This window comes from Sciurus carolinensis, chromosome 11 (genome assembly GCF_902686445.1).
Source record: "Sciurus carolinensis chromosome 11, mSciCar1.2, whole genome shotgun sequence".
In the NCBI taxonomy this organism is placed as follows: domain Eukaryota; kingdom Metazoa; phylum Chordata; class Mammalia; order Rodentia; family Sciuridae; genus Sciurus; species Sciurus carolinensis.
In genome coordinates, this window is record NC_062223.1 from 88936609 (window position 1) to 88957072 (window position 20464).

General features: G+C 32.3%; 1 protein-coding gene across 1 annotated transcript in view; it reads left to right on the forward strand.

Annotated features, from left to right (window-relative positions):
* Positions 1-20464, forward strand: part of Tmem135 (transmembrane protein 135) — a 221061-nt gene that overhangs the window by 73117 nt on the left and 127480 nt on the right. Inside the window, exon 5 of the mRNA XM_047518197.1 lies at positions 18491-18556. Coding sequence (XP_047374153.1) covers positions 18491-18556 — 66 coding nt within the window. The remainder of the gene's footprint in view (positions 1-18490; positions 18557-20464) is intronic.

Sequence of the window (20464 nt, forward strand, 5' to 3'; positions counted from 1 at the left end):
ATTACATTATTATAAAAAATGTTTCGCTGCCTTAAAAAGTCCCCATACTTCACTTAATTTATCCACCCCTTATCTTTGCAACTAGTGACCTTTTTTCTCTATAGTTTTGTTGTTCCCAAAATCGAAGAGTTGTTTCGTGGCTTTTAGCCCTCACTGCAGGATGATTTGCTGGGAATAGGGAATGTGTTATGTACGCTATTACATTTGCAAACCTTATATGTGGCACACAGTTAACAGCAACTGCTTACTGTTTAGTGAATTGATAAATTAACAATTATGTGTCTAAAGCTACTATGAATATTTGATTTTCATGAGAGGATTCCTCATAGTGTTTAAAACTTGCTTGGGTACTCATTGGCACACAGAAGTATTAAAAAATTGAGAAGTCAATAGTGATACATGTATAATTATAAGTGGTTTTAGTGTTGTTGCTAGGGACTAATTTACATGATAATATTTCATTGTAGTTTATTAACAGAACTTTGATTCTTAAGTAAAGTCTTTGTCTTTTAACATGCCTAATGAAGGGAATAATCAAGGATAAACTTCTCATTGTATGATTGTCCTTTAAGATCTTTGTATGCTGAGCAGATACATTTGTATTTAGTTTTTCAAAAATAGCCTTATTTAGGTTGATTTAATAATTAATAAAAATGCTTTTGTTTAAAAATACAATTTTATAAGCGTTGAGAGATTTATACACTTGTAAACCATTGCCACAAATAAGCTAATTAACATAAACATCATCTCCAAAGATTTCTTCATGGCCCTTGGCAATCACTCCTCACTGGTATATCGCCATACCCAGTGAATGCTTTCTGTTACTGCAAATTATTTTGTATTTACTAGAATTTTATATAAATGGAATTCTATACCATGTAACCTTTTTTAAAGGCACATCACTGTATCTCTTCTTAAAAACCACTTTACTGAGGTGTTAAAGAATGTGGAAAACTATATATATCTCCATGAAACCATTACCACAACTAAGATATTGAACATTTCCACTACCCTTCAAGTTTCTTTGTGCCCTGTGATGTCTCTTTCATTAGTACCATCCTCTGTTCTCAAAAAACAAAACAAAACAAAACAAAACAAATCACCAACAAAACACCAGTCTTCTGTTTATCACCATGGATTAATTCACATTTTCTAGAGTTTCATATAATTAAAATCATACTGTATATGCTCTTTTTAAAATTTCTTTTCTTTCAGCCTAATTATTTTGTGATTCGTCTATTTTGTTGTAACGATAGTTTATTCCTTTTTATTGTTGAGTAGCATTCCATTGCTTTCTCACAGTTTGTTTTTCTGTTTATCATTTGAATTGTTTCTAGGCTTTGGATATTAGAAACAAAGCTGCTATAGAATTCAGATATGTTCTACAGTAAAACTTTGTTTTCTCACAGTTCTAGAGCTAGAAATCTGACATTAAGGTGTCGGCAGAGTTGATTTTCTTTTGAGGCCTCTTTGCTTGACTTGTACATGGCTGTCATTTTCCTGTGCATTCACATAGCCTTCCCTTTGTGCATCTGGATCCACATTTCTATAAGGATGCCGGTCATGTTAGATTAGAACCCACAAGTATGGTTTCCTTTTAATTACTTCTTTAACATCATTATGTCCAAATTCAGTTACATTCTGAGATTCTGGGTATTAGGACTTCAATTTTTAATTTATTTTTTTGACCAGAGGTGGGGCATGATTCAGGTTATATGTTAGACACATGGTTATTATTTTCCAAAATGACCAATATGTTCTCCAATGTGATTATATCATTTTAAATACTGGTACCGTATGAGAATTCTAGTTGCTTCATATCTATGCTAGTACTTGGAATGATCAGAATATTTAATTTTAGACATTTCAAAGTTATGTGATTCTTTTCCTAATGATTCTTTTCCTAATGATTAATTATGTCAAGGACCTTTTTAATAAGAACCTTTTAAATATGATTTCATAGATTTTCAGTGAACTGTTTTTTCAAACCTAGTATACATTTTAAATTTGGGCTTGTTTTCTTAAAGTGTTTTGAGAACTCATTATATTCTGGATAGATATTCTTGGTCAAATTTATGTTTTTTGTATATTTTTATACATACTGTAGATTGTTGTTTCATTCTCTTAACAATGTCATTTGAAGAGCAGAAAGTTTAAATTTTGATGGAACCTAATTTATGAAATTTTCTCTTTATTTATTTGCTATTGTTGTATATCTAAGAAAATTTTACCTAATCCAAAGTCACAAAGAGTTTCTCTGTTTTATTTTATAATAGTAGATTTTATATTTAGCTCTGTGATCCAGTTTGCCTGTTAACTTTTGTAGATGATGTGAAGTATCAATTATAGTTCATTTTATTTCATTGCTTTTTCATTTACTTTTCTAAATGTTCCAGCACCATTGGTGAAATTTTTTTTTTAATTGAATTGTGTTTGTGCCGTTGTTGAAAAAAGGTTTGTCATACTCGTAGATCTATTTCTGGATTCTCTTGTTTTACATTGATTTATTAGTCTGTTTGTGTTTAAACCTAAGCTACACTGTCTTGATAACAGTAAGTATGTAACAATTCTAGCAATCAAATAGTATTAGTATTTCAACTTTGTTTCTCTTTTTCAAAGTTGTTTGGCTGTTCTATGTCCTTTGCAATCCCATGTGAATTTTAGAATAACTTCAATTTCTGTATGAAATGCCTCCTGAGAAATTGGTGGTAGTAATGATGATGATTATTGTTTGGTGCTGGGGATCAAACCCAGGGTCTGGTACATGCTAAGCATGCATAAGCATGCATTCTATCAGTGAACTTTCCCCTACCCCTGATTAGAATTGTGTTTTATTTCTGTATCAGTTTTGACTGAAAGAATATCTATAAAATATTGAGTATTTTGATCCATTAACATGGTATAGTTCTTCATTTATTTATATTTTCTTTAATTTCTCTAATAATATTTTTAGCTTCAGTGTAATAAAATAATATTTTGCATTCTAGAATAAAGTCAACTTAATGTAATATTCTTTTCAATCTGCTTAAATTTGTGCAGAGTAAAACTGTGTTTATGGGAGATAGTGGTCTATAGTTTCTTTTCTTGTACTGTCTTTGATTTTGCTGTTAGGGCAACGCTGCTCTCATAGAATAAATATTGTTCCCTTCTTTTCAAATTTCTAGAATACTTTTGTAGAATTAAGCTTATTGCTTTCTTTCTTAAAACTTCGGTAGAATTTATCAGGAAAGCAGTCAGAGCCAGGAGTTTTCTTTGTAGAAAAGTATTGTTTGAACAGTTTTTTAGATATAGGACTATTTATTTATTTATTTCTTCTCATGAGAGCTTTAGTTGTTTGTGTCTTTCAAACACTTTGTCCATTTTATTTAAGCTGTCAAAATAATTGGTACTAGGCTGATCATAATATTCCCTCATTATCCTTTTAATTTCCCAAGAATTTGTAATGATGTCATCTCATTCCCGAAAAGAATAATTTGTGCTTTCTTTTTTTCTGAATTATAGTCTGTTTTGGGAAATGTTTTGTGGAAAGTTTTTATTTTGCTTTGGTTTACTGTAGTTCTCTATAAACATGTAAACATGATTGGTATTGTTTTTCCAGGCTCATGTTTCTCCCAATTTTCTCTTTACTGTTTTCTATCAGGTACTGTAAAAGGGATATAGATTATAGCTGTGGATTTGCCATATTTGTCTATGCAGTTGTTTCAATTATTGATTTATGTATTTTAAAATTCTACTTAGATGAATAAACATTATTTGTTATATCCTCTAAATTGTCTTCCTTATTATCATGAAATGACCTTTATCTGCACTGTTATATGCTTAGATTTAAAAAAATGTCTCTGACAAGAGGAATGGAGTTACTGTTCCTGATTTATTTAAGCCAATATCCTTGTAAATGAAAGTGAGTTATTGAAATAAAACCAGCATTTTTTTTTTTTTTTTTTTGAATACAGGCAATGGTAGAGACAGGAGTTACCCAACAGTTATCTACTACATTGGCTAAAATTGGGTACTTAAAAATCTGAAATCTATCAAATTATGGTATGCCCATGTACGAAATACCACTTATACAATGAATCTCACTTATATATAATTTTAATGCGGTAATTAAAATCATAGTGATAATAATAAAAGGGAAATGAGTAGGGTAAATAGATCAGGGGGAGGAACAAAAGCAGGGAAAGGTTAAAACTGGGAATGAGATTGGTCAAGTTATGTTACATGCATGTATAATTATGGCATAATGAATCTTACAATTATGTATAATTATAATTCACTAAAATAAAATAAAAATTAGAAAAAAATATTTGAAATTTATATGAAAGATCAAATTTGGATAATTTCTGTATTCCAGTCTCTCAAAATGTAAGTTAGGTAGACTCCTAATTATTTTAATGTGTGATATTATCCTGGTTTAATGGTTAAGAAAGCTCAGTTCTGTGAAGAAGAGTCACTGAACTTGATTTTGTTTAGAAACAGAATGGAACTGTATGAATTGAAATGTCAGCATTTGTGGATTTGTTTGTTACCTTTTGTTTATTTTGACTCTAAATGTAAGAAGATAGCATTGTGAGGAAAAATCTGTGCCTTTTCTTTTGTTAAGTTGTTTTTTGTTAAAAGAAGAAAAGCAGAACATAACATAGTACGTGATTACATCATGTCACATTGAATAGAACATGACAGAACATGTATTTACAAAAATACACTCTTTTTTAGAGCCAGAAGACTGCTCTCAATTTGGAAATGGACCATCTGCTTATCATTTAAATTCCTGGATAACTTACCAGCCCACATCTCTAAACAGAAGGAACATTCTTCATATCCTTAAACCACTGCAAAGGTCCATTGTCTCTATGTGAAATGTATATTTCCTGTATATTGAATGAAAACAGATTATGATATTCATGATGTCTAAAAAAGCCATGTTGGTTTCATTAACAAGAAAGGTTAATGGATTATACTTTCAGCATTTGAAATTGCTATAATACAGTTGAGACTTATTCACACTTTGGTTAACCACATATTTGAAAAAAATCAGTATATGAGCACTTCCTTGATATAGTTCTAACAACTACTTAACTCATTAGCACTTACATCTTGCATTTATTCAACATTTATTATTTTTAGGTATAGGTGCTAGAGGTAGGTATAATAATGAGTGGAATCAGCAAAAAGTCTGATGAGAAATTTTAGATCAATAAATAATTACTATATATTATAAGTTACTGAGTGAGAAGAGGAATTTAGGTATGACATTTAAGTTTCTGGTTGGAAAAATGGTTGGGTGTATCTGTTCACAGGTACAAGAGCATTCACCTGCAAGTGAAGGTGAGATTGATGATGCTTGCTTTTAATTTCCCAGTTTTTATATATAGTACTTATTTTTCTTAGTGATTAGGTTAAGAATATACTAAAGCAGTGGTTCTTAATTGGTGATATGTGTAGAATTTTGCGTGGAAAGCAGGGTTTTCATAATGATTTAATTTTCTTGGGTCTCAGTCTACCTATGAGTGTGACATGCAAACTGTGACATATATTTAACATTTAATATTGATTTTAGTATTTCTGCTAATTTTGTGCTGCTCTGGTCACGTTCTACCTCTGCTCCGAATTTAAATAAATTAAAGTTTATATGAATTTAAGATGAAATCTATATCTAAATCATATACTTATATGCCTTTCTAAAAGATTGCATTAGAGTAAAATGCAGGATGTTTTTAATGATTGATGGAAATTAAATTGCCAATTAGTTGGTGCAGTTGGGAAATCTGTGTCTATTTCTGTGTATTATATTGAGTATGATGACTTTAAGTAGTTAAGTGGTGACTTAGGGCTTCAAAGGAACATGTCCAAAGAAATTGAGAAAACTACAGAATCATTTTGTTTTTTATGACTTAATCTCTGTAAATCTCACTTTTATGCCTCATTCTGTTTCAGTTAGAGTTATAAAAGTAGCTGCAAATATTCCAAATTGAAGGAAAGGGAACAAATATGGAGGAGAGTCATTGCCGAGTTTTTTAAAAAGTTTATTTTTATTGTACACAAGTGAGATACATATTGTTTCTCTGTACATGATGTAAAGGCATACCATTTGTGCAATCATACATTCACATAGGGTAATAGTGTTTGATTCATTCTGTTATTTTTTCCTCCCCACCACCCCTCCCACCCCTCTGTTCTCTCTATATAGTCCCTCCTTCTTCCATTCTTGCCCCCCTCCCACCCCCTCTTTGTGTCTTCATCCGCTTATCAGCAAGATCATTCGTCCTTTGGTTTTTTGAGATTGGCTTATCTTACTTAGCGTGATATTCTCCGATTTCATCCATTTGCCTGCAAATGCCATAATTTTATTATTCTTTATAGCTGAGTAATATTCATATATATATATATATATATATATATATATATATATCACAGTTTCTTTATCCATTCATCAATTAAAGGACATCTACGTTGGTTCCACAATCTGACTATTGTGAATTGAGCAGCTGTGAACATTAATGTGGCTACATCTCTGTAGTATGCTGATTTTAAGTCCTTTGGGTATAGGCCAAGGAGTGGGATAGCTGGGTCAAATGGTGGTTCCATTCCAAGTTTTCTGAGGAATCTCCACACTGCTTTCCAGAGTGGCTGCACTAATTTGCAACCCCATCAACAATGTATGACTGTACCTTTTTCTCCACGTCCTCGCCAACACCTATTATTGCTTGTATTCTTGATAATTGCCATTGTAATTGGGGTGAGATGGAATCTTAGGGTAGTTTTGATTTGCATTTTTCTTATTACTAGAGATGGTGAACATTTTTTCATATATCTGTTGATTGCTTGTAGATCTTCTTCTGTGAAGTGTCTGTTCATTTCCTTAGCCCATTCGTTGATTGGGTTATTTGTATTCTTGGTGTAGTTTTTTGAGTTCTTTATATATTCTAGAAATTAGTGCTCTATCTGAAATGTGTGTGGCAAAGATATTCTCCCACTCTGTAGGCTCTCTCTTCACATTGCTGATAGTTTCATTTTCTGGGAGAAAGCTTTTTAGTTTGAATCTATCCCAGTTATTGATTCTTGCTTTTATTTCTTCTGCTATGGGAGGTCCTGTTAAGGAAATCTGATCCTAAGCTGACATGTTGAAGATTTAGACCTACTTTTTCTTCTATAAGATGCAGGGTCTCTGGTCTGATACCAAGATTCTTGTTCCATTTCGAGTTGAGTTTTGTGCAGGGTGAGAGATAGGGATTTAGTTTCATTCATGCATGTGCATGGTATGTTTTTTCCCATCTTTTCACCTTTAGTCTATGGGTATCTCTTTCTATGAGATGAGTCTCTTGCAGGCAGCATATTGTTGGATCTTTCTTTTTAATCCAATCTGCTAGTCTGTATCTTTTGATTGATGAGTTCAGGCCATTAACATTCAGGGTTATTATTGAGAAATGATTTGTATTCCCGTCATTTGGCTCATTTTTGTTTTTTACACGATTTGGTTTCTCCTTTATTCGGCTATTCCTTTAGGACAGTTCCTCCCTTTGCTGATTTGCATCGTTGTTTTTCATCTCTTCCTCATGGAATATTTTGCTGAGAATGTTCTGTAATGCCAGCTTTCTTTTTATAAATTCTTTTAGCTTTTGTTTATCATGGAAGGATTTTGTTTCATCATCAAATCTGAAGGTAAATTTTACAGGGTATAAGGTTCTTGGTTGGCATCTGTTTTCTTTCAGGGCTTGAAAAATGTTGTTCCAGGCCCTTCTAGCTCTTAGGGTCTGGATTGAAAAATCTGCTGATATCCATATTGGTTTCCCCCTGAATGTAATTTGATTCTTTTCTCTCACAGCCTTTAAAATTCTGTCTTTATTTTGTATTTAGGTATTTTCATTATAATGTGCCTTGGTGTGGGTCTATTGTAATTTTGTATATTTGGAGTCCTATAAGCCTTGTACTTGGTTTTCCATATCATTCTTCAGATTCTTCAAATTTGGGAAATTTTCTGATATTATTTCATTGAATAGATTATTCATTCCTTTGGTTTGTTTCTCTGTGCCTTCCTCAACCCCAGTAATTCTTAAATTTGGTCTTTTCATGATATCCCATAATTCTTGTAGATTCTGTTCATGATTTCTTACCATCGTCTCTGGTCAACTTTGTTTTTAAGATTAAATATTTTGTCTTCAATGTCTGAGGTTCTGTCTTCCAGGTGTTCTATCCTATTGGTTATGCTTTCTATGGAGTTTTTAATTTGGTTTATTGTTTCCTTCATTTCAAGGATTTCTGTTTTTTTTTTTTTTTTTCAATATCTCTCTTTATTGAAATGATCTTTTGCTTCCTGTATTTGCTCTTTTACCTGTTGATTGGTGTGATCATTCAGTGCCTGCATTTGCTCTTTCATCTCCTTGTTTGCTTCCCCAATCATTTTAATTATGTACATTCTGAACTCCCTTTCTGACATTTCTTCTGCCATGCTGTCATTGGATTTTATTGATATAGTATCTAGTTTTGTTTGGGACATTTTCTTCCCTTGTTTTCTCATATTGGTCAGGTATGAGTGGAATGCTGAAATTTTGCAAATTTCCTTATTGACTTGTAGTATCCCTATAGAATTCCAGTGTATCACCTCCTAGACTTCAGTAGCCTAAAGTCTTGGAGGAACTTGATAATGCAGTACTCCACAAGAAAGCTGCCACTCTAGGGGTGGTGGCCTTCAGTTGGGGTATATTTCCTGCTGGTGGGCAGAGGCGCCTCCACTTGTTGACCGATGATCAGCCAAAGGGGAACTAGACTGTGGTCTGAGGCATGGCTGGTCTGCACCTGGGAATTTGGTTCTACCGCCCTGGTGGGAAATCCTTGCCTAGCAGGGAACCTTACCTGGTGATGTCTCACTGGTCAGCTCCCCTCCTAAAAGTTCCCCTCATCCCGAATTACTGCTTGGGCTCAGCAACCCTCCTCTGCAACTGTTCCCAGGGGGCCAGACCTACCTCCTCGGCCAAGGAGCCTTGCCCTGCGCGGAAGCATCTGGCTGGGCAACCCCTCCTCCAAGAAGCCACCTAGGGTCTGGGTCTTTGCTACGAGTTCATGTGTCTTGCTGGGCGGCTCCTCCTCTGAGCAGTTGCCTAGGGTCCCCAAACCGTCACTCCAAGTCCAAGCATCTAGCTGGGCAGCTCCTCCTTGGAGCAGCCCTCTAGGGTCCCAGGACCGTTGTTCCTATCCAAGCATCTTGATGAGTGGCTCCTCCTCTCGATTTATGTGTTCTTAGTGGGTTTGACCAAATTATTTCCCTCCTATGCACCTGGCTCCCAGATTGAGGAACCTTGAACCAGTTGCTCCTCCAACTTGTTTCCTTGAGGTTAGGAATTGGGCTTCATGGCTCCAACTAGCTCTGCCCTGCCAGCTCCAACCACTCCTGGACTCCTGTGGGCACAAATTGACTCCAGAGGACTCTCTGCTCATCACTTCAGCTCCACATAATTTCATCCCATTGCCACATTTTAATAAGCATATGTGGGATAGGATATATATTGGTGTGGCTGTCTTTGGACGGTATAGTCTGCCATGATGATTTTTGTTTTGTCTTGTTTCACCGTTCCTTAATGTAACATATCTTTGCCTAAACCAAGATCATAAAGGTTTTCTCCATTGTTTTTCTTCAAGAAGTTTTATGATTTGAGCTCAAACACTTGAGTCTGCAGTACATTTTGAGTTAATTTTTGGGTATAGTATGAAGTGGATTGAGGTTTATGTATTACTATTTGAAATTCAATTGTTTCAGCTTTATTGGTTGGAAAAACTATTCTTTTCTCATTAAGTTACATTTTAAAAAAATCAGGACATATAGTCAATTTGGCAGTTTCTAAAGGAATGCCTGAAAGATTTTTATTGGGATCACTTTGACTTTATGATCATTTTGAGGGGATTTGATAATATCAATTCTTCCTGTTTATAAACATACTTTTCCATTTGTTTAGGTATGTAATTTCTTATTTCATGGCCTTTTAATTTTTAGTGTTCAAGTCTTATACTTCTGTTGATAAATGTATCCCCAAATGCTTAATATAGTTACATTCTAATTCTAATTGAAATGTTTTTAAAATTTTTGGTTTTCAATAATTCTTTTCTTAGGATAGAGAAAAGAGTCTGTATTGATTATTGACAGTTATTTTATGGCATTTGTTAAACTTATTAAGACTAGATAATTTTCTCATTCATTTCTTAGAATTCTTTTATCTACACAGTCATGTCCTGTGTGATTTTGGAAAGTTTTTATTACTTTCTTTATATTTTATTCTTACTATTTACTTTCTTTCTAATATGTACTCCTTTATATCTTTTTCATGTCTTATCTCACTGAATAAGGCATCCAAGAATATCAACTTGAAGGGGTGAGAGTTGCCATCCTGATCTTATGCTTCATTTTATGCCGAATGTCTTTCACCATTAAGTCTGATAATAGTTGTACTTTTTTCATGATTGTCCATCATCAGGTTAAAGAAGTTCCATTCTATACCAAAGTCTGTTCTGCAGACAGAAACCACATAAATTATTTGACAAGGAAAAATAGAAAAAAGCTTGATGTAAAAATGATTAGTTATTAAAAGTTTGATAAGTAATAATAGGGGTAAAAGTGGAAGCTAAGGGATTCATAACTTCTTTATCAATATAATAAGGATAATAATGGTATAGAAAATCAAGAAAAACTATAAGTGCCCAACAGATGATACTTTTATTACTATTATTAGCTCAAATGGAAATGGAGAATTCCAATTCTACCTTAAAATTAGTCAGCATATTAGTGATTAAAAATGTACTATCTGAGAAGTCAACCAGGGCTGGAGTTGTGGCTCAGTGGTGGAGCACTTGCCTAGCATGTGTGAGGCACTGGGTTCGATCCTCAGCACCACATTAAAAAAAAAAAAAAGTCAACCAGTATAAGCACATTATGCTGTATGACCATCTATTTATGTTAATCAATCTTTCTTTTCCTTCCTTCCTTTCTTGCCTTTCCTTTTTTTTTTTTTTTTTTTTTTTTTTTTTTTTTTTTTTTAATATGGTCTCTCACTGTGTTGCCCAGTCTGACTCAAGTGGTCCTCCTGCCTAAACCTCCTGAGTAGCCAGGCATATATATATATCACTATGCCTAGCTTTATTCTAAAATTCTTGACAGGACAACCACACAAATAGAAAACACACATAATTTAAGAAGATTAATATAGCAAAGGTCTTCAGAAATCCTATATAAAACTTTATTTTCCTGGCCAGAGGAGAAAATAATTCAAATAGTGATACTTGTAAATACCAGCTGCTTTCCTTCCTTATGGTAACAAAAATATAAAATAGGAAAACTGAACATCGGGCTCTCTGCTTCTCATAAAAGTGGTAATACATGAAACTAATCTAATAATATGTCTTTAAAATACACAAATTCATTAGCTTAGCAACCAAGACCTTTGTAAAGTCTCTGAACAATTTTCACTGGTTTTTTTTTTTTTTTTCTCTCTAGGCTTCTGCATACAGCCCAACTCTTTTCTGTATCCCTAATTTCTCTTCATAACCTCAGAGTAACTGTAGCAGTGCTTCTGAGAGAAATCTTATCTTTCTAGTGAGAAATCAGGGAAGAGAGGCCTGTCTCCATATAAGCCAGAAAATATGAACAGAATGAAGCCCTTGTAGTTGGTGTTTTTTTTTTTTTTCCCCCTCTGGACTCTGACCTGATGATAGCACCCAGTTACAATATGAAGCAACCACAGTGCAGGTTGTTAAAAATGGAAAGTGAATTGTACTTTTTTGATTCAAAGGAATATGGAAAAGGACATCTGAGGTTCTAACAGAAAAGGAAGGATCCCTATTATTTTTTCCTTTCTCTTTTCTCTAGTTACTTTGTTTCAAAGATATGTTCTCATCAAATGGCTACAGTTGTGAGAGCAAAGAGAAACTCTATCTTTCTGGCCAGAGGACCAGGAAAAAAGAGGTTCAGTGAGACAGATAATGGGAATAATCCTAAAAAGGAAGAGCCAGAAAAAGAGATCTCCTAATTAAATCTTGTTTGAACTGGTACAAATACAGAGTTCATCTCTAATTGGCATGTGCATGGGATAGATTCCAACATTAAGGCAATGCTTTGAGAGCAAAACTGCAATTAAAACTACCACCCAAGTCCCAGAATGACCCATGAGTCATTCTGAGTATGATCCAGAATGACATGGAATAGACCCAAAGCAGAACAGGAAACAAAACTAACACTGAAACTGCTGCCCACTGAAGGCCAGACAGAACTTGCAAACCAAACCTAACCAGGTGATTGCTTATTACAAAAAAAAAAAGAAAAAAAAAAAAAAAAAAAGAAAGAAATCAAAATTTGCTAGGACCCAGAGTCTCACAACCTGATATCAAAATGTCTAGAAATAATTCTGCAGTCACTCTGTCTGTAAAGAATAAACAACAAAAGTGGTTACTTCTCAAGAGAAAGAATTATGTATGTAATAAAGCAGCTGTTATAAATGTATTTCATGATATAGAATAAACATGTTTACATAATAATGGAAAGAAAAGTTTTTAGCAGAGGAGTAGAAAGCTATTTTAAAATGGAAATTTTGTAACTAAAATGTATACAATCTGAAATCAAAATTTTCAGTGGATGGACTCAAGCAGAATGGACACAAAAGAAGAATATCCATTCTACCTAACACAGGAAAAAAAAAAAAAAGATTGCAAAAAAAAAAAAAAATGAGACCCAGAGACTTGTGGGAGAATAGTAAGTTATTTCTATTATCAGATATGCAAAGAGGAAAAAAAGCAGCTTAATACTGAGAAAACATTTGAAGAAATAATGACTGAAAACTTCCAGGATTTGTTTGAATAATACATATTTCCTGATTCAAGACACTTAGTGAACCCCAAGTTAGGTATGTTCAAAGAAAAACGATATCCATCCACATCATCAGAAATGCTTAAATCCAAATATCAAGGAAAAAATTGAAAGCAGCCACACACTCTCACACACATGCCCATATACACACACACTATAGATAGTAAACCAGTATGGTTAGATAAATTTGAATATTTATTTCAAAGTAAAAAACTGTAGTTTCCTCATCACAAATGAAAAACTGATACTTGGAGCAATTCCTTATGCTGAGCAGTTCATATTGACATACCTTCACTGTGAAAGTAATGACATTTCTTACCAAAGATCAGAAAAGCAAAGATTGCAGGCCAAATTTAGCCTGCTACCTGTTTTTATAAATAAAGTATTATTGGCATACCACCATGCTCATTGTTTACCTATTGTCTATAACTGCTTTCAAACTACAAAAGTAGAATTGAATGGTTGCAACAGAGACTGTATGGCCTATGTAGCCATACAGTCAGATATTTACCATGTGACCCTTTAGAAAAGGAGTGTGCTGTGACCACTGTTTTAATTTAATGCAAATATACCATATAGTACTTATCTATTTGATAAATACTAGGTATCATTTTGTCAAGATAATCCATTGTAAATATGTAGAAATTTTTTCTTGTTGTTTACTTATTTTTTATAAGTAATAACTTAGCAAATACAATTTATAGCTCTATTGGTAATTCTGGTAGACTATTTCCTATTACAGGGTGACGATTTGCAATCCAAAATTCCCAAATCCAAAATGCTCCAAAATTCAAAACTTTTTGGGTACCAACATGTTGTCACAAGTGAAAAATTCTACATCTGATCTCATGTGACAAATTGCAGTCAAAACAGAAGTACACAAAGAATATTGTATAAAATTATCTTCAGACTGTGTAAAATGTATATGAAACATAAATGAGTTTTGTGTTTAGACTTGGTTTGCATCCCCAAGACACCTCATTATGTATATGCAAATATTTCAAAATCTGAAGAAAAAAATCCCTGTTTGAATACGTATATCTCCCAAAGGCCTCTGTATTAATGGAAGAATGTGAAGTGATTAGATTTTAAGGGCTATAAACTAATCAGTCCATCCAAGTTTGAATGGACAGATTGGGTGATAACTGTAGGTGGTGTGTGGTTGAAGGAGGTAGGTCAATGAGGGTGTTCCCTGGAAAAGTTGTTCTTCCTGGTGCCTCTTCCTCTTCACGCTGCTCTCTGCTTCCTGACCCCATCAGGAACTGAGCATCTTTTCTCCATTGGGCCCCTCTGCCATGATGTTTTGCCTCACCCCAAGGTGAGTAATGGAGTTGACCATCTATCCATTGAGACCTCTGAAATGGTGAATCCCTAATAATTTTTTTCCTCTTCCAAGTTGTTTTTGTCAGGTTTTAGTCACAGTGAGGCAAAGCAACACTAAAACAATTCCCTAAACACTGTTTGTTCCAAGCATTTGGGATAAGGGATATTCTATAGTCTGTTTTTCTAAAGTTTTTGCCATGTGCATGTGTTACTCTCTATCATTTTTAAGAGAAATTTATCAGAAATATCTGATAAATTTAAAAAAAAATCTGATAACCCTGAGGTAATGAAGCCCTCCCACAGAAAAGAACATTAAAAAAAATGAAGTATTAGAAACAATATTGGAGAAATGGTGACAAGCAAGCAAGAACTTAGAGTAAATCCCCTTTATCTGTGGTTTTAGTTACCCTTAGTGAAACACAGTCCAAAAATATTAAATGGAAAATTCCCAAAATAAACAATTCATACATTTAAGTAACTTTTATGCAAAATTTGTTATAAATCTTGAATTTTGTTGCTGTTATTGATCTCTTACTTTGCCTAATTTTTAAATTAAACTTTATTATAGGTATGCATATATAGGAAAACGTAGTATATGTAGAGTTTGGTATTGTACACAGTTTCAGGCATCTATGGGGGTCTTGGCTAAAACGATACTACTGTATGTGTATAGTGAAACATTAGAAAATAAAGAAAAAAGAAAATCATCCAGAGATTCCTACTGTGTTTATCTTGGTATATATCTTTCCAGATTTTTTTTATTTTTACATATACACAGGCATCCAATTTAGAACTTTACTCTTATTATTTCTAGGTTTTGTATCTCTTAAGTCTCTTTTATCTAACATTGTTCTTAAGAAAGGTCTTTTTTGATAAGTTATTTATTTATTTATGTTTTCTTTTCAGTGCTGGGAATTGAACCCAAGGCCTTGTACATGCTAGGCACATGTTCTACCACTAAGCTGTTTTGCAGCTCCAATAACCTGTTTCTAAATGATGGACTTGTAGACAGTTTTTCTCTCTGCCACTGACTTAGAGAATATTGCAGGAATGTTTTTAGTATTCATCATCTTAGATGGAATAAAAAGGAGAGGATATTTCAATCAAGAATTTGTTGGTAAATTTACAGATGCTGAGATAGTGCTGTATCTTACTCATTTTGACTTGTTAGTAGTTGTTTAGGTACAAATTAGTTAAAAGTGATCTCTTTATTGAGGTCAAAAGAAACTTTCACAGTTTGGTACTTTCTTATAGAAATAAAAACTTAGCTGAATTGATAGAGTACTACTAGCCTAGAGTAGTACTAGACTGAAACATTAAAAATGTTGTTGGGAAGAACTGAGGAAATAAATTAATTTAGTTGGAAACAAAAGCTTTTATTATTCTGCTGGAGAAGGTATGGAAAAAGAATTTGATTTTCAAATTGCCTCTGGTTTTTGAGACATAAAAAAGAATAATTTGTTCTGGTTTTGAGAAATTGTTGCGGATTTTATTCTAAATCCTTGCTGTGTCTATCTTTCCCCTTTTCCTCCTTAAATATGTACAGTAACTGGCCTGAGTTAGATGAGTATTGTTAAAAATCATATTACTAAATTTAAGTAGGGCTTAAAAAGAAACAGAAAGATGTAAGATATTATTTAATATACATATCATTAAGACTGGAATAAATGCAAATACATCATTGGTGAAATACGTATGCCTTTAATAAAAATTTCTTTAAGTATTTCTTTCAACATCTAGGTTTACATGTCTTAGTAAAAATCTATCATAGAAATTCATTTATTTATAATTTGTTTTATGTTTAGATATGTGATCTCTGAGTATATTATGTATTGGAGTTGTATTTATATTGTGCAGTCTTCACAAACTTTAACAGTTTGCCCTAAAAGTTGCTCTTATTTTCTAACCTAGCATATAGATACTAATGTACCCATTCCTGCTCCACCTATATGTGAGATTTTGTGTAAGGATGTTCTAAAGATTGTAATCACTCATTTAAAAAATGTCAGAAAAATGTTCTTTTAGTTATAAATTACATAGTGTGTCTAGTCAGTGAAGTTGAAGTAAGAGGATTTACCTTTTCATCCATATCCTCTATTGTCTTGCTTACTTTCCCTTGACAATTACCAAATGGAATCCCTCTAGCTTTCTAATTAACTACGTCGATTTGTACCAACAAAAATTCATGTTTTTCAATTTTAGGTAGATTTTAAGTACTGCTTTGCAGTCCTGTGATACATTTCCTTAAATTTTTCTTTTGCATATATTATATACTCTCCCTTTGTCCTTAAGTCAGTATTTCTATTATTTTCAGAAGATTAGTTTGTTTCCTAATTGGAGAGGGAAAGGGATGGGAAGGGTAGAAGAGCTGGGAAGAGGGACTTGCTGGAGGAGGAGGGAGACAGTTTAGGTATGTTTGTACCTTCTTTCTTCTAGTATAACTTATAGATTGCTATGGATACTCTTGATGCTATCTTCTTTAGGAAACATTTTTAGTATTTATTCCCCTTCACAAATCTATAACTTTTCTTACCTTACTGACCACTACTTGGTCATTAAAAGCTTGTTTATATATCTTTAATCCTAAAAGTATCCTGTTACCAATTTTCTCTCAACTCTGATTCTATTTCTAGAAGGAAGTAGAAACTCGATTTCATTCTATACCCATGCTTTAGTAAAAATCCAACATCTAGTTTTACATGCTTTAGTAAAACTTTTCAGAGGAGTTTATTTATGACTTTGATTTTTTTATCTTCTCATTCTCATGTGCACTGCTTTATTAAAATTCGAGTATTGGAGTATTTGACATCATTACAAAATTGGACACTGTTGATCATTTCTTTGTTTTTTTTTTTAATATTAGTCACAGGTTTACACATGAATCCAATAATCAAATAGTAAGCCACTAAAATATTAGAAAAACAAGTTTTCTTTTCTGCCTCTTCTAGTGCCTTAATTCTACAATGCAGAGGCAGCTACCTACAGCCTTTAACTTCTTTGTTATTATTTACTTACTGATATTAAATTAACTTGTATATACTGCTGTTTTTGATTCAGTTTTACACATTGTTGAAACTGTTCTGTAGAAGATGGGAATTTGATTTTCCTTACACCCTGAGTGAGGATGGGGATGTTCACAATTTGGTAATACATAAATTTAATAAATAATAAGTGATAAAATCATAGTGTTCAAATAATGTGGTTTTGGTTCATAGCTGAGCCATGGCATAACTTTTTTTACATTTTTGCCCATAGTTATAATAAGCTTATATGAATTTGAGGATAGACTTTCTTTTTCTGCAAAAAAAATCATTGAGATTTTGATAGGGATTGCATTGAATTTTTTTGAGGATGTTTGCAGAAAACTTCCTTACAATAGACAAAAACTGGAAACAAATGAAATGTCTAACAGGTGAATGGATAAACAAATTACAGAATGTCAATGCCATGAACTCCTGTATCAATAAGAAGGAAGAGTTACTTTATACAAAAAAATAACATATAAGTATGAAAAACATTATTTTAGTAGAAGAAGCCAGGCAGAAAAGATCTTATAATAGTTAATTTTGTGCATGCATCTTGATCACTTTGGGCAGTGTTGACATCTTGATAAGAAGTCTTCCAAATCCGAAGTACAGAATATCTTTCCATTCTTTGTATGTTTAATTTTGTTCAGCAATGTTTTGTTGTTTTCAGTGGATAAGTTATTTTTTTACCACCATGTTTAAGGTTTTTCTAAAGTTTATTTTAATGCTATTGTAAATGGAATTATTTTCTTAATTTCCTTTTCTGATTGCTCTTTATTAACTTACAGAACTGTTTTGTGAGGTTATTTAATATACGCCATTACTAAATTACTCATCTTCATTCTGTATTTTAATAGTGGTTTGAACTGAATTCAAATGGACACCAAAATTCACAATAAATAATAATTTCTGAATTGAATTCAAATATTAAATTTTAATTTAGTTTTTGTTTTTTCAAACTAAAGTTAAACTTATCACAGTGAACTAATTGTCTAATTTGAAGCTTTAGATCTGGAGGAATGCCAACATATCAAAATAATGTTTTTTAAAAACAATCCCTAGGTCTGTCAAAATAACATTTTGAAATAGTTCAGTTTTAGTTCTTGATAACATTAAAAGATCATGGACATGGTATTTCCGGGGAATAATTTAGAATGTGTAACTCTTACCTTATTGATGTGTCAGTAGAAGTTGTTGAATATGTAATAATATTGGATTATTTTTCCTTTTTGGGGTGCGTATACAGTTGTGTACAGATTATATACTTTAACTTTTTTTATTTTTCCATTCACAGGCTACAGAAACACTATTTAGAATGGGTGTGGCAAGAGGAACTATCACAACATTAAGAAATGGAGAAGTAAGATGAGAATTTTGATATATAATTATTAGTTGTTAATTCAGGTTTAAAATTTTCAAAATATAAAATGTGGTGAATTATATGATGCTTTGTGTAACAAATAGAGAAATACTTGATGTATAATATTGAAAGTACCTGATACATGAATCTATTTTAGTTCACAATTTATCGGAACTAAATCTTAGGTTGAAAATAAACTGCTGAATCTCTTAATCTTTGATTACCAGTCATTTTTTTTAAAAGAAAATGACATTTTCTAGTAATAACATCTACAAATATTTATTTTTAATGAAAATATTCCCAAGCTTCGTTATTCCTTCTATTTTATGTTATACAGAACTGATACTTATTTCTTAGGATAAAATGATTTGAAATGTTGACATTTATCATAGGCTGATAGAAGAAGGGTAAGAGAGCATTTTGTCTGCTCCTTTTTATTGAGGCTCAGTTAAGCTATAAATTCTATGATGTGACTTTTTTAAATGCTACTGTTAATTCTTTAAAAACATTTCCTACCACTTGAATTAAATTTCTATTCCAAAATTATTACCAGGTTGATTATCATTCTTTTCCTCTTTTGCTCCTTCTCTAAGACATATTTAGGTTGAAGTTGAATATTATTATATTATGTTGTAGTGTTCCTTTTTTTTAATTCTGCTAGTGGATACTTAAGGATAAAATTTAGTGCTTTCTGTTTTTGAATTAAGTTCTTTGTAATAATGTAATATTTATCATTCAATAATCTAAATACCTAATAGTAAAAGTGAGTGACTATCTAAGGGGTTAAGTAGAATTGTATTATAGGATTTCAAATTTGGTCAACATATTTTCTCATTAGGCACAAATGTGCCATCATATGAAGAGTAATATGCCCCTAAATATTTATTTTTATATTGGCAAATGACTTTGTTATAATTTTTAAATATATTTTGTCATATATATTAAGAAAGACTTAATTGTTCCCTTCATATTCTTAACAAAGAGAAGTGTGTGATACTATTTCAAGGAAAGAAAATTTCCTAACAATAAGGTCTGACATATTTGGCTATAAGGTCTGGTAATGAGTTTCTGATTTTATTAATTGCTATTTGATTACTCATGAAGGTCAATGAACTTTTGATCTTCATCATCTGTTTAGGAATGTTGGGGATTCAATATATTTTGTTTTATAAGTAATCATATGAGCATATCAGTACATGTTGGATATGTCTTTATTTTAATGAATGGAGACGAAATAGTTAATGTAGTTGGTTTATGATCCATTTCTTCCAGTTATTGGGTGTTGCTCCATGTGACTGATTTGGTATGTAGGGATTGATGTTGTGAAAAGCGTTTAAGTACTTTCTCACCTTTGGTTTCTAAAATGAATAAAGTACACATTTTTCCTTACATTTTAAGAGCTCTTAAAATGGAATGTGTCATCATTACTCTGCTATTTTTTCACATATAACACCTTGTAAATTGGGAGATTTCTATTAAGTCTATGATATTTTTTAGGGTTGATAAAATAATATAGTTTAAAATGTATAGTGACTAAGATAGGTCACTAATTAGTTTTCATTTAATAATATGACTTTGGGAAGTAGAAAATTAAGACAGAATAGAACAAAAATATCATTGAATACACATATACAAGAGACAAGTTTTTGGGACTGGTGGGCTAAGTTCTATGGAAATAGATGTTATGATTTCTGCCTTTATAGAAGTATACCCTCTGATGGGGGAAAAAATTCCATCAATATCTGTATTGTGAGCAAAGAATGTGGGAGAATGTGAACATACTCAGTTTAGGTTGAGTCTGAAAATAGCATCCCAATTCCAGTTAGAATATTCTGAATTTAAACTCTTTAATTATCAAGTAAATAGTAGAGAATTCATATGAGAGTAGGGGATAAACCAAAAGATTAA